Here is a 12,283-nt window from a genome sequence, read left to right on the forward strand (position 1 = left end):
GTCTCTTCTCCGAAAAATATTTGGGGAAAGTTTTATTCTCTGATTCAGCAGTCCATAAGCTTTTCACTTGTTGGATGTTTTGGCGTCAAAGATACTGCATAAATACTAGTTGCTTTTGATGATAGATGGTGTTTGTGATAAGTATAGTAATCTTCACTGAATTCACTGTGTCAGACATTCTCCAACAGTGGAACATTCTCAACGTGTGATGAGGAGAAAAACATCATGAGTCCTGGCCCCTCTTACCTGTTGCCCAAATTAATTATGGTGAAGCACCTTTATAACAAGTTTAGCTAAGATTTTGCAGTCTTAAATAACCTGGAGGTTTCCTTCTATTTGTAGGAGGCAGATAGTGATCCTACTGGTGAAGCAGCTGCTAACACTCAACAGACATTGACATTCTACGAGTTGGATCTGGGTCTGAACCATGTTGTGAGAAAGTACAGTGAACCTCTGGAGGAGCATGGCAACTTCTTAATTACAGGTATGTGGTCTGTGCTTTTGGTGAAGTACAGACTGTGTTAGGATACATAATGACTTTTTTTTAGGAGGACTCCTCTCAAAGGCTACCTTTTCATTCTCATTAACTCCTTTAGTAAGATCAATATTGGTTCAGCTCAAAGCCATATTCAACCTCACAATTTAAAAATGGAAAATCTAAGGAAATCATTGACCTACTAACTTATGGCATTCATGAAAAGGTCGTGTTTCAGACTAGGTAGTCTACTCAAAATGTTAACCTGCCCCTTTGGATACCAAAGGATCTGCTGTGTGTTTCTCCAAGTTTCTGTATTAATTTTTTGTCCATTTATCTTAAATTACTTTTTTTTAGAAAAAAAATCATTACCCTTTGTATACTTTAAAATCAAAATAGGAGACTCTGACCTTGATTAAAATATTTAAGTTGAAATCTCTCTCTACTTCAGTTCCAGGAGGCTCTGATGGACCAAGTGGTGTACTAATCTGTTCTGAGAACTATATCACTTATAAAAACTTTGGGGACCAGCCAGACATCCGATGCCCCATCCCCAGGAGGAGGGTAAGAAATTGGTTAACAATGCATTCTTGCAGTATGCCGATAGGTTGAAATGTAACATTCATAGTTAAGACTCAAAAACATTTCAGTTGCATTGTATGTAACACTTCTCGAATTCTTAGATGAGTTGACAGTTTCACAGCTAATTGAATTATATTATTGATTATGTTGGCTGCCTTCCTGAAGCAGCAAGAAATATAGATGAAGTTGATAGAAGGTTGGCTTGCGTGATGGACTGGGCTGTGTTCACAACTCCCTAGTTTCTTGCAGTCCTGGGCAGAGCAGTTACCATTACCAAGCTATCATGCATTCAGATAGAATGCTTTCTCTGGTGCATCTAAATATTTGGTAAGTGTCTTTACAGATGTGCTGAATTTCTTTAGCCCCCTGAAGCAGTAGAGGCATTGTTGTGCTTGCTTGTCCATTGCATCAGTGTGGGTTGTCCAGGCCAGATTGTGGGTGATGTCACTCCTAGGAACTTGTTGCTTTTGACTGTCTCCACCTCAGCTTTAATTATGTAGAAGGTGCCCTCCACCTAGCTTCTAGAAGTCAGTGACAGCTCTTCTGCTGATGTTGAGGGAGGAGGTTGTTATCTTTACACCACACCACCAAGCATTCTAACTCTCTTCTCTGTTCTGTCTCCTCATTTTCTCGAGAATATTTCATTTGGCTACTTTGTGTTTGGTCTGCCATGACCCTTGTTGAGGGAGGAAATGGCTCAATATATATTAGATTTCTAATATTAATTCCCTGGTCGGTTACAAATTTGCTTCATTTAGCTTCTGGTTCCCTGAGCTTGGAATGTTAAAATTACCTGGGTTTTCTATACTTAATCACTACGTAGTGATCCCTAATAGAAGCACAGCATGGGAGCATGTTTTGTTTTTGTGTCCTGTATCGCAGCATACTACACATTGCATTTTAAGTATGGATATTTTCTCTTCCAGAATGACCTGGATGATCCTGAGAGAGGAATGATCTTTGTCTGCTCTGCCACGCATAAAACAAAGTCCATGTTCTTCTTCCTGGCACAGACTGAACAAGGTGACATCTTCAAAATTACTCTGGAAACGGATGAGGACATGGTAAGGAGATCTTCAGATTAGAAATCCTGGTTTGCTGGCTCACCAGTTATAATTAAAAGTTTTTGTAGGAAAATAAACTTTGCAAACCTTTTTATGCTTTTCTCTGTCTGAAGAAATTCCTTCTCGTCTCAGTTCTAAAGGGTCATTCCTTCATTCTGAGGCTGTGCCCTCAGTTCCTGGTCTCTCCCATCAGTGGAAACATCTTATCCACGTCCACAGTATCCAGATACTTCAGTATTCTGTAAGTTTCAATCACAGCCCTCACATCATCCTTCCAAACTCATCAAGTACAGACCCAGAGTCCTTAACCACTTCTCATATAAAAAGTCCTTCATCCCTGGGATCATTCTTGTAAACCTCCTCAGGGCCCTCAATGTCACTGCATCCTTCTATAGACATATGGTCCAAAATTCACTGCCACCTCAAGCTAATGATACTTTTTAGAAAACATTGGATCATACAAACAGCTGTTTGCTGCAAAGTCCAGTTTCTTTTGGAAGTAAAAATTGGTGACTTCTCATTGTTTGTTGTGAATTACAAAAATGAGTAAACTTTTGAGTGCGTTACATTTTTCTTGGAAGGAATAATGGATACATCTAATTTTGTTAATTTTACAGCCTTGTGTTTCTGTTTTCTTGCCAAAATTTGTCAAATTCAAATTTGTTTTCTTGGTTCCTCATGCTGTGTTGAGGAGGGAGCATTTAGAAACAGAAATGATAATTCCTTTTATTTCTCATCTCGTTATATTTATCACTCTCTTTCGTGCTCCATGCATACCTCCCTTTCCTCTCTTAGCATTGATGCCCTGTTTTATAAAGCAGTTTTTTTTCTGTGTATATTTGCAGGTGACTGAAATCAGGCTGAAGTATTTTGACACTGTTCCTGTGTCAACTGCTATGTGTGTACTGAAGACTGGATTTCTCTTTGTTGCATCAGAATTTGGCAACCAGTGAGTGTGGACTGTTTTACTGTTGATCACATTAGAATTTGCAGTGATTAAATAGCTATTTTCTTTGTGTTCACCCACATCTCTGTCCTACGACTTATGGCCAAGATGATGATTAAGTAGTTGCTAGAAGATACGCTGCTCTGTTATTGGCTAATGAAAGTTGCCAACTGTTGGAAGTCTGTGGGCAACGTCCAATGATTTCACAAATCATTTGGAGTCCACTGTATATTAGGAGGCCTCAAGGTCTGCGCTTATAGGTTTAACCCAGTTTCACATCAAATTGTATTGCATCTAAAATAAAGCGAGTTGCCTGAACTTTAATCATGAGATTTTTGGGCCTTAACCAGCACGTAGTTCACAGCAGGCTGTTTTGATATAATTAGTAAAGAAGTTAGCAATGTGGCTTATAAATGCATTTCTGACATTTTATGATACAGCACAAATGTATGGTGGGCGATTTGGTTCTTTGTGTTTGTGTTCCCTCTGAAAAAACTGTCCAGTTAACCCCATATCATCATTCTGTTCCTTTGTAAATATTACCCATTGAAGTATTTTAAGTTTCATTTTGTTTGAGTTCCTGCTGAATTAGCTTCCGCCATTCTGCCAGGCCATGCATTTAAGATCATTATAATTCATTGTCTTAATATTTTGTACCCTTCGTGTAGCCTTTCTACCAGTTACCTTGGAGCATCTTGATTATATTTAGTGGCTGCTACTTTCTTTGCTTATTACCAAGAAAAGTAGCTTGTTAAATTCTTCCAGTCTGTCCACCATTCGCTAATATGTAGCTGTCTGATACTTCAATTCCATTTGTTTGTCTCTGCACCATGTCCTTCAATACCCATCCCAAACAAAAATTCATCAGTCGCAGTCGTACAGTTTCTGTTGACCAGCATTTATGTTTGTTCTTTACATTTTGAATTTGATTACAAGTCACAGTAGTGGCCCTGCTTTCCCTTCCTCTCCCCTGAAATCCCTTTGCCTGCGAGTAATTTAAAATGTGCAACACATCACTTTTAATCTCTTAAAACTAAAAATATATCTAACTTTCTTCAACTTTTCCCTATTATCCCTTGAGGAGGTAGGTAACCTGAGATACTCTTGAACTAGTGCAAGCTGTCACCTCATTTACCAACTCATTTTAGTAACATCTGCGGTGTCTCTGACTTGGATTGTATTGCTGGTTTTTAATAAGAAATTGGATTGTCACATTCTGTTAATTCTCAGAATAGTTTTTTTACTGGGTATATAAAGCATATCTAGGGATTCCAGAGTGAAATTTATCAGTGTCTTGATGTCGTCCTGATCAAGTAATGCAAAGTCAGTGTAAACAATAATGGTTGATGTTATTTTTCTAAATATTAGAGAAGACATTAATCTTCACAAAGCTAAGTGCTGCCTTTCATGTTCCAGTTACCTTTATCAGATTGCACATCTAGGAGATGATGATGATGAGCCAGAGTTCTCCTCAGCCATGCCCTTAGAGGAGGGAGATACATTTTTCTTTCAGCCACGACCCCTCAAGAATCTGGTACTGGTGGACGAGCTGGACAGCCTTTCACCAATTCTAACATGCCAGGTATGAAAATGTAATTCCACATTCTTTACTTGAGCCGAACACTTTCTTTCACCAACTAATTACCCGGATTGTGTGGCTTTGCGCAGTTAGTTGTTTATATTGACAGAGCCAATGACTGACGTGTGTGTGACTAAATGATCTGAGTTCATGCCTCTTCTCTGAACAGCATTTGAGGGAAGTTTTATTTTCTTCTTCAGCTGTCCTGAAGTTGTCATGCCAGTTATGTTTGCCACTGATGTTTAGCTATCACTTATGTTTTCATCTGCAGATTGCTGATCTGGCTAATGAAGACACACCCCAGTTATACGTTGCCTGTGGGAGAGGGCCGCGGTCATCATTGAGAGTCTTGCGGCATGGTCTTGAGGTATAATATGTACAAAATTATTTTGAGTTGTAGGAGGCCAGCCACTACAATGTTTCCTGATTCATATGTTGATACAAACATCCTGTAATTGAGCCATTCCTACTGGAAGGTCCCAGGTTTCATCTGTGCTGTTTGGTTCACTCATCTCAGTTGAGAAGCAGCAGTGAGCTTCAGTGTGTCAGGGACTTGAAGATAGGAACAGTGAAGAAAACTTGATCAAGGTTTCCATTCCAGGTCACAAGTAACAGCAGGGGTTACAGAACTATGTAATCAGAAAAGTTTTAAGGTTGGTTGGGCATTGTTTGTGCTGCTAATTAAATGATATGATTCGTGTCTCTTCAAAAAAAATGTGGGGAATACTTTCAAGTCTCTGATTCAGCAGACCACAAGCTCTCCACAAACTTTCACTTGTCAACTGTTTGTATTAGGAAAACACTATTTTCCTCCGATTAAATATTAGGAAATCTGAAACCTTTGTTTTCTATCCCTGTCAGAATCTCATTTCCTAGTTATGTGCTCCATTTTGTCGTGTTGGTTCTCTTTGACCGCTACAAGTTGTTTGAACCCTCCTTTGAAACAGGCAGTGACATTGATGTAAAACGGAACAAGCTGCAGAATCTCAGCAGTCTGGCAGCATCTGTGGAGTGAAAGCAGAGTTAAAATTTCGAGTTCAGAGAACTGAATAAGGGTCACTAGACTCAATGCTAAACCTGCTTTCTCTCTATCGATGTCAGCCAGACCTGCTGAGCTTCTCCAGCAATTTCTGTTTTTGTTTTCTTTCCAGTATTTGCAGTTCTTTTTTTCCAGTAACGTGCTAATTTTCTTCCCAAACCCTCATCATTGACAGGTATCAGAAATGGCTGTTTCAGAACTGCCTGGTAACCCAAATGCTGTATGGACTGTAAGAAGACATGTGGAAGGTATGGCTTGAATAATACGTGGAGCAGAAATCCTTTTGGTCACGTGAAGTAATGTTCACCCCGTCATGCCTGACAAGTGCATTGTACTGGCAACTAATCAAATTCATGTAATTTCTACAAAAATATATTTGTAAGAAAGCAGTAAATCTGGTCTCATTGCCATGTTGCATCAGTGAGCATGCACTCTGTTTAACTCATTGAACCACACCCCACAAGTTCAGGCTTTGTTTTTAAACTGTTAATGCTTTACTTCCTCATTAAGTAGAACTATGTACGGCAATTTAAATAAAATGTACATAAAAAGCACAGAAACAGCTAGAAAGCAGAAGAAGCAGCTTAGTTGTATGAAGGATTGTTCACTGTTTGCTATTCTTTTACTTTCTCTCATCACCTCAACTTGCATATTTTGTTAACTATGACCTAGTTCCAAAATGATTGAAGACTGAAGAATTAAACACTTCTGAACTGCAGTGCAGTTCAAATCTATAGATGTCAAAAACATATGTACTCCTTTATTTTTGAAAGTTACAGGTGGATTAACCCAAGTAATATTGATCTGACACTGAAACACGTTTCAGGTCAGATTCTCTTCCATCTGAAAATTTTGCACTTTTGAAGGTGATGAATATAGTTTCTTATATTTAAATGTATTCATTTCCACTCCTGGAAGTTTGCATTGATTTTCATTTCAGTGGGAGTTTTTTCCACTTTTTTCCACCGCTTTCTTAATAGTGCTTGCTCAATATTAGAGTATGGTTCAGTTCCACAGGTACTGACAGTTCTCCACTCTTGCCTATATGGCCTTTATTCATGTACCAGTTTAAATAGTTGTCAATTCTGAACAGTATTGGTATTGCGGTGTTGACATAATTCTGCTTTTGTCCAGAGTCTGTGCACTTACACTTTTTAGCTTCTGCCACTATGTGGCAAGAATGACTGAGCTATTGGTAGAATTACTCTCTCTAGCCCAGTACATTTCACTAGGTGGTTGTATTCTTTGCAGTTGTCTAGACTGAGGTTAGGTAACTAAGTGCAAATTGCTATGAATTCTTTCATTGTGTTTCTTATAATTTGTGACGTGCAAATATGCAAACTGCAATAATGATTTCTTGGGCTGGGCACATCCTGTAAATGGTCAAACCATGTGAAATTTGAATGGCCCTGTTATGTTTTGCAGATTAGAATAATTGATAATCACTGATTCCAGACTGTAACCCAGAAATATTGGGAAAATGTTGGGTAGAAGAATAGTTTTACGATTTGTGTAAATTTTCCAGGATTTGGTTGGGAGTGCATTAAACCTCCCTACCATAATCCTAATGCTAGTAGATGTTACCATAATGGAAAAGCTGAAGTGATGACTTGTTAATGAGAATTAATTTACTTTTCAAATTGGATATGAATGCGCTCTTTTGTTTTGTGTTCCTTATTCAATATTGCTTTATATCAGGTTTAGACTGCTACATTTTTATTCTTTCATGGGATATGAGTACATTTGTTTTCTATCAAATCACAGCAGTGTTACATGTACTGGATTGGGCAGTAGGTCGCTCATGATTATGAGATTATGGTTACTTTACTCATTGATTTTTTGCCTGCCTGGGATGCTTTCCTGTGCTGGCTTGATGAATGGGTATGACAATACAGACTTTGCCTAGCCTGAGTAATATATTTATTGCAGTTTATACCCTGGTTATCATCAATCTGAAAGAGCAGTACTAACCAAGGCTGGTATGTGGTGGCTCAATCTCTACCAATACCAAGCCTCTGTTTCTCTCCCACAGGTGGCCGGGGAAGGTGCTACTCATTCTAGGTGCGTACCTGCTGGTAGGGCCTCTTGGATGCTGGTTTAGGGCATTGTAAAGAACAGTCCTAACCAGTGATTACGTGAAACAAAGTACTTCTGATGCACATATTCTACACAAAAGGATGTTGATTGGAAAATTGTGACATACCCCTTGCACCCCAACTGTAGAATATTACAAAAATCGGCACTCGTGTTGTCATTAGGCTTGTATAGTTTATTTATATCATGACAGAAAATTATGCCCTGTGATGATATTCAGTTCTTGTGATTGTTCTTGTCATCACAAATTGCAGTCACCATTTGGAGCTGCCAGTACTTCAACTTGATATGCTGCTGAAAATTCCCTTTCCAGATGTGATTCACCTTTGGAAGAGGAGGGTTTATTCTGCGACAGAGTTTCAGTTGAAGTGGGCATTCGTTTTGATAATAATTACACCTGAAATCTTAGTGACAACTCTAAATTTGAAGATAGGGAAGTCAAGGGGAGGCATATGTTGCCAAAACATTTGTATATGCAATGGGTTATTTGTTCCGATTCTGTCTGGGGAATTTGGGTGTTTCAGGTATTGGGGTGTTTTGGGGCATGTTGTTAAGTGTTGATGCAGTAGTTATGGGAGGAATTTTGCATGCCAATTTTGAGACATCATTGTTTTAATGATGAGTGTACAATATGGGTTTTGTAGAATTGGCCAGGAAAGAATTAGGTATCAGCAAATTTAGTATAGGTTAGTTGGAAGCTTGAAATCAACGTGGGTTTAACCAGTTGGATGATCACTGTAGGAATTTAATAATTTAACATTCGCAGGATCAATTTGTCATGTGTGAAAGTTTCTCCAGGTCTTGAATCAGAAACCTCAAAGTACTAGCCCTTTGCCTGCTAGTCTCTAATTACAATGGTTTCTGTTATGATTGCTTATGTCCCTTCTCTTTGGCTAATGGTTGCATATTTCGTATTGGTGGATTTCTGGGAAAAATAGCTTACTACCTGAGCGCTGATTATACTAAGGGCTGTTCCATTTTACAAGTATTAACCAGGCCTTCTATAACCAATTGTTCTTGTTGCAAAAACAAAGTACCTTTTCGTCGCATTCCCTTCCTTTGCTGCCATCCCTTAAGAGTGGAAAGGAAAGGAACTAAATATAGAAAAATGTAGTTTAATTCCATTCAGTGAAATGTGAGTATCTTAAGTAGCTTTAGCTTAGAGCCAGTATTTGTTTTTAGGTGGGTGGGCGTATGCTTGTGTAGAAAATAAATTGACAAATCAATGATGAATTGCAGTTTAAAACTACTTTTGTTGGATCAGTAAGTGAATTTAAACATTTAAATGAGTTGAAATTTATAAGCAGGATGTATTGGAAGGGCTGGGTGTACAGAGAGTTTGTATCCCAAGTTGCATTAATAACTAGATGTGGGGATAGTGGGAGGACAAAACATAATTTTCCAGTATTTCTAGGTAGGAGGAAGGTCCCAAAGTATTGGACAGTGGCAAATGTGATATTTTCACTGAGAAAAGGTTTAAGGCCATGTTTGTAATTTCTAGCAAGTCAGTTTACTATCAGTGATGGGTAAGATTTTAAAAACAATAAACAGGGACAGAATACCATCCATGGATTAATTAAGGATAGCTAGCATGGATTTGTAAAAGCCAGATTGTGTTTGGCAAATATATTGGAAATTTTTTGGTGAGTGTGACTAAGAAAGTTGGTCACTTGGTTACATTCATATAAACAATATGGAAAAGACTGGTTAATAAAATTGGAGCTCATAGAATTGCAGGCTTTTAAAAAGATTTAAAAGAATTTGCTTATGAGCAACAATTGCAAATTAAAATAAATGGTTATTTTTCAAACTGGAAAGGTGGTAGACTGTTATGTTCCTTGAGTCAGTGCTACTGCTTTTGATTTTGCTTTTAGAATGCCGGCTATGTTTCAAGGTTTGTCTTTGAAATCAAACTTTTATGTTGACACCAAATGAGAATAATGCCAATTAGCTGCAATAGGTCATAGCTAGCCAAATGGACAGGCAAATGCCATGTAATTCAGTACAAGGTAATGTGAGGCGATGAATTTTAGCAGAAGAGATAGGATGTGGCAGTAGAATTAATGGCATAGTTGTAAATGTTATGATGGGGTGGTGACCTGAGGTTTCGTGAGTTTTATAGAGCTTTGAAAGTGAGCAAACTTTATGGGATCTTGGACTGCACAAGTAGAGGTATCAAGAACAAAACAGAAATTATGTTGAACCTTTATAAAGATCTTGGTAGACCACAACTATGCTAATATGTCCCATTTATCATCCTACTTGAAGAATATGATGGCTCTTCTGAGAGTGTAGTGAGATGCACTGGAATAGTCCCAGGGATGAAGGAATTTAGCTACAAAGTTAGGTTGGAGAAGCTGGTTTTTTTTCTGTTTGAATAAAAGAGTCATGGGAGACTTGATTGAGATGTACAAGATAATGACAGGTTTGGATAAGATAGACAAAAGCTGTTTCTCTTAGGGTACAAGGACTGGGGCACAAATTTAAGGTATTGGGTAACAGCTGCTGGGAAAATATCTGGAAGAACATTTTTATGCAGCAAATGGTCAAGACCTGCTTTCACTCCCCTCAAACATGCTGGAATTGGAGACGATGCATGATTTCAAAAGGAAATTAGATACTTGAAGGCAGTACATTTGCATATCTGTGAGGGTGGAGTGAGTAACAGGACTGACTGAATTGCTGTATGGAGATCTATCATGGACTTGATGGCCTGAATGGAAACTTCTATGCTGTAATGGTCATTAAAGACTTTTAAAGTCTTTTTTTTTTAAAAACACTCTTGCCAATTTGCCAGTAATGCACATTATAACAGCACTGAATGTTAACCTGCAAGTGTATTTTGCACCTTTTTTTTGTGTGTGTTTAGATGAGTATGATGCATACATCATTGTCTCTTTCGTGAACGCCACGCTGGTACTGTCTATTGGTGAGACCGTAGAGGAAGTAACAGATTCTGGATTTCTGGGTACCACGCCCACACTGTCCTGCTCCTTGCTTGGTGAGGATGCACTGGTGCAGGTATGGGGATAGAAATTGACTGATTCTTTGAAACACCACATAAAGCTATATTTGAACTTTTTGAATGCTCTTTATTCTCTTGCCTGTAAAGAACAGTGTTGTGAATGCACAGCTTGGTTTCTGAAAGAGTTCCTTCATTGCTGTGATAAGTTGAATGCAATGGGTGCATGATAATATGTGTATACAGGGTGCACTTTTTAAATAAGTCTTTTGTAACTATTTGTGACCTGTATGCCAGCAACTGATTTTGCAATACTTATCTGCCTTTATTTTAATTCAGTTTGCAGTTGGTCACTTGAAGGACATTTAATATGTAATTTTTAGAATTTGGGCCATTATTCTTTGAAATTAGCGCCAGAACGTGCTAAGGTGCTGTTTTAAGGAAAAGTTTTAATGAAGAAGACTTTATGTGTGATGTGTTTCATTGGTCATCTCAAATTGTTCCTCTGCCTTCTACCATCTCTGAATGACCAAGTAAACACTCATATTTTCCCCAGTGGTTGACAACTCAAAATAACCTCATAGTGGCAGAACAGAATATATTGTTGTACAGCTACTTTTCTTTAATTGTACAACCTTCGCTATACTAATTTATATTCGTGATACTGTGGATGCTAAAGGTTTAATGCAAGTGAACAATTTACACTGTGGTGAAATGATAGCTTCACAGTCCTGTTTGGGTATTTTGCTGAAATGTGTGATGCTCCTTATCATAATTGGAACACGTAAAGTGACAGTTACATAATTTAAAAGGCTTTTATTTTGAGGAATCTGAAATCCAAAGGTGAAAATTATATTAGTTACATATACCCAACACATTAAGATAAAATTTATGGTTTTGTGGTCAGTTCTCCCTTAATGGGTATATTGGCTTGTTATTAACTCGAGGGGGAGAATTCGTCAAAATCATTCTCGGATAAAAGAATTAATTTGTACGCCTAGAGTTTATTTGATAAGTGTTGTCATTCGAGTGCTTAAGAGCAGAAAGGTGGGAGTTCAGAACAATTAGAACCTTAATATTGGAACCAGGTGGTTCATAGATGATCCGCCTCTCGCTCTTTTAATCCTCCCTATCACCACCCCTCCCCAATTTAAAAAAAAGACAAAAGCAAGTCAATTTACAACTTAAAACTGAAATTCCTAGGTTTTTGATGAACCGTGATATTAAGCAGCATGGAAGTAGTTGTGCTTAAATATAGACTAGCAATAATCTAATTATCTGATTTTACTGGTTTAAGTGACCAAATATTCTGCTGTTGTTTCAATACCAGGACATGATTGAAAATAAGTTTCTTTTGAAACGCTCCTTTTCCTTCTAATGTGAAGTTGGTTTTGTTCTCCTACACAAATCAAAAGGCATTCATTTAATTGAGCAACTAATTAAATAGTTTAAATTATATTATTGATTTTCTGTTTGGAGAATAAGTATGCCTTACTGATCTGTCTTCTGTCCTGCAACCAGTGCTTTCTTTAATATCCAGTA

At 37.9% G+C, this 12,283-nt stretch overlaps 1 protein-coding gene across 2 annotated transcripts in view; it reads left to right on the top strand.

Moving 5' to 3' along the window:
• Positions 1-12,283, top strand: part of sf3b3 (splicing factor 3b, subunit 3) — a 47,157-nt gene that overhangs the window by 13,263 nt on the left and 21,611 nt on the right. For both annotated transcript variants that reach the window (XM_048546359.2, XM_048546360.2), the window contains exons 6-13: positions 343-484; positions 927-1,039; positions 1,984-2,121; positions 2,967-3,070; positions 4,484-4,649; positions 4,918-5,013; positions 5,861-5,933; positions 10,649-10,800. In XM_048546359.2, the coding sequence (XP_048402316.1) occupies positions 343-484; positions 927-1,039; positions 1,984-2,121; positions 2,967-3,070; positions 4,484-4,649; positions 4,918-5,013; positions 5,861-5,933; positions 10,649-10,800 (984 nt within the window). The remainder of the gene's footprint in view (positions 1-342; positions 485-926; positions 1,040-1,983; positions 2,122-2,966; positions 3,071-4,483; positions 4,650-4,917; positions 5,014-5,860; positions 5,934-10,648; positions 10,801-12,283) is intronic.

The sequence above is a fragment of the Stegostoma tigrinum genome, chromosome 16 (genome assembly GCF_030684315.1).
Source record: "Stegostoma tigrinum isolate sSteTig4 chromosome 16, sSteTig4.hap1, whole genome shotgun sequence".
Classification (NCBI taxonomy): Eukaryota; Metazoa; Chordata; class Chondrichthyes; order Orectolobiformes; family Stegostomatidae; genus Stegostoma; species Stegostoma tigrinum.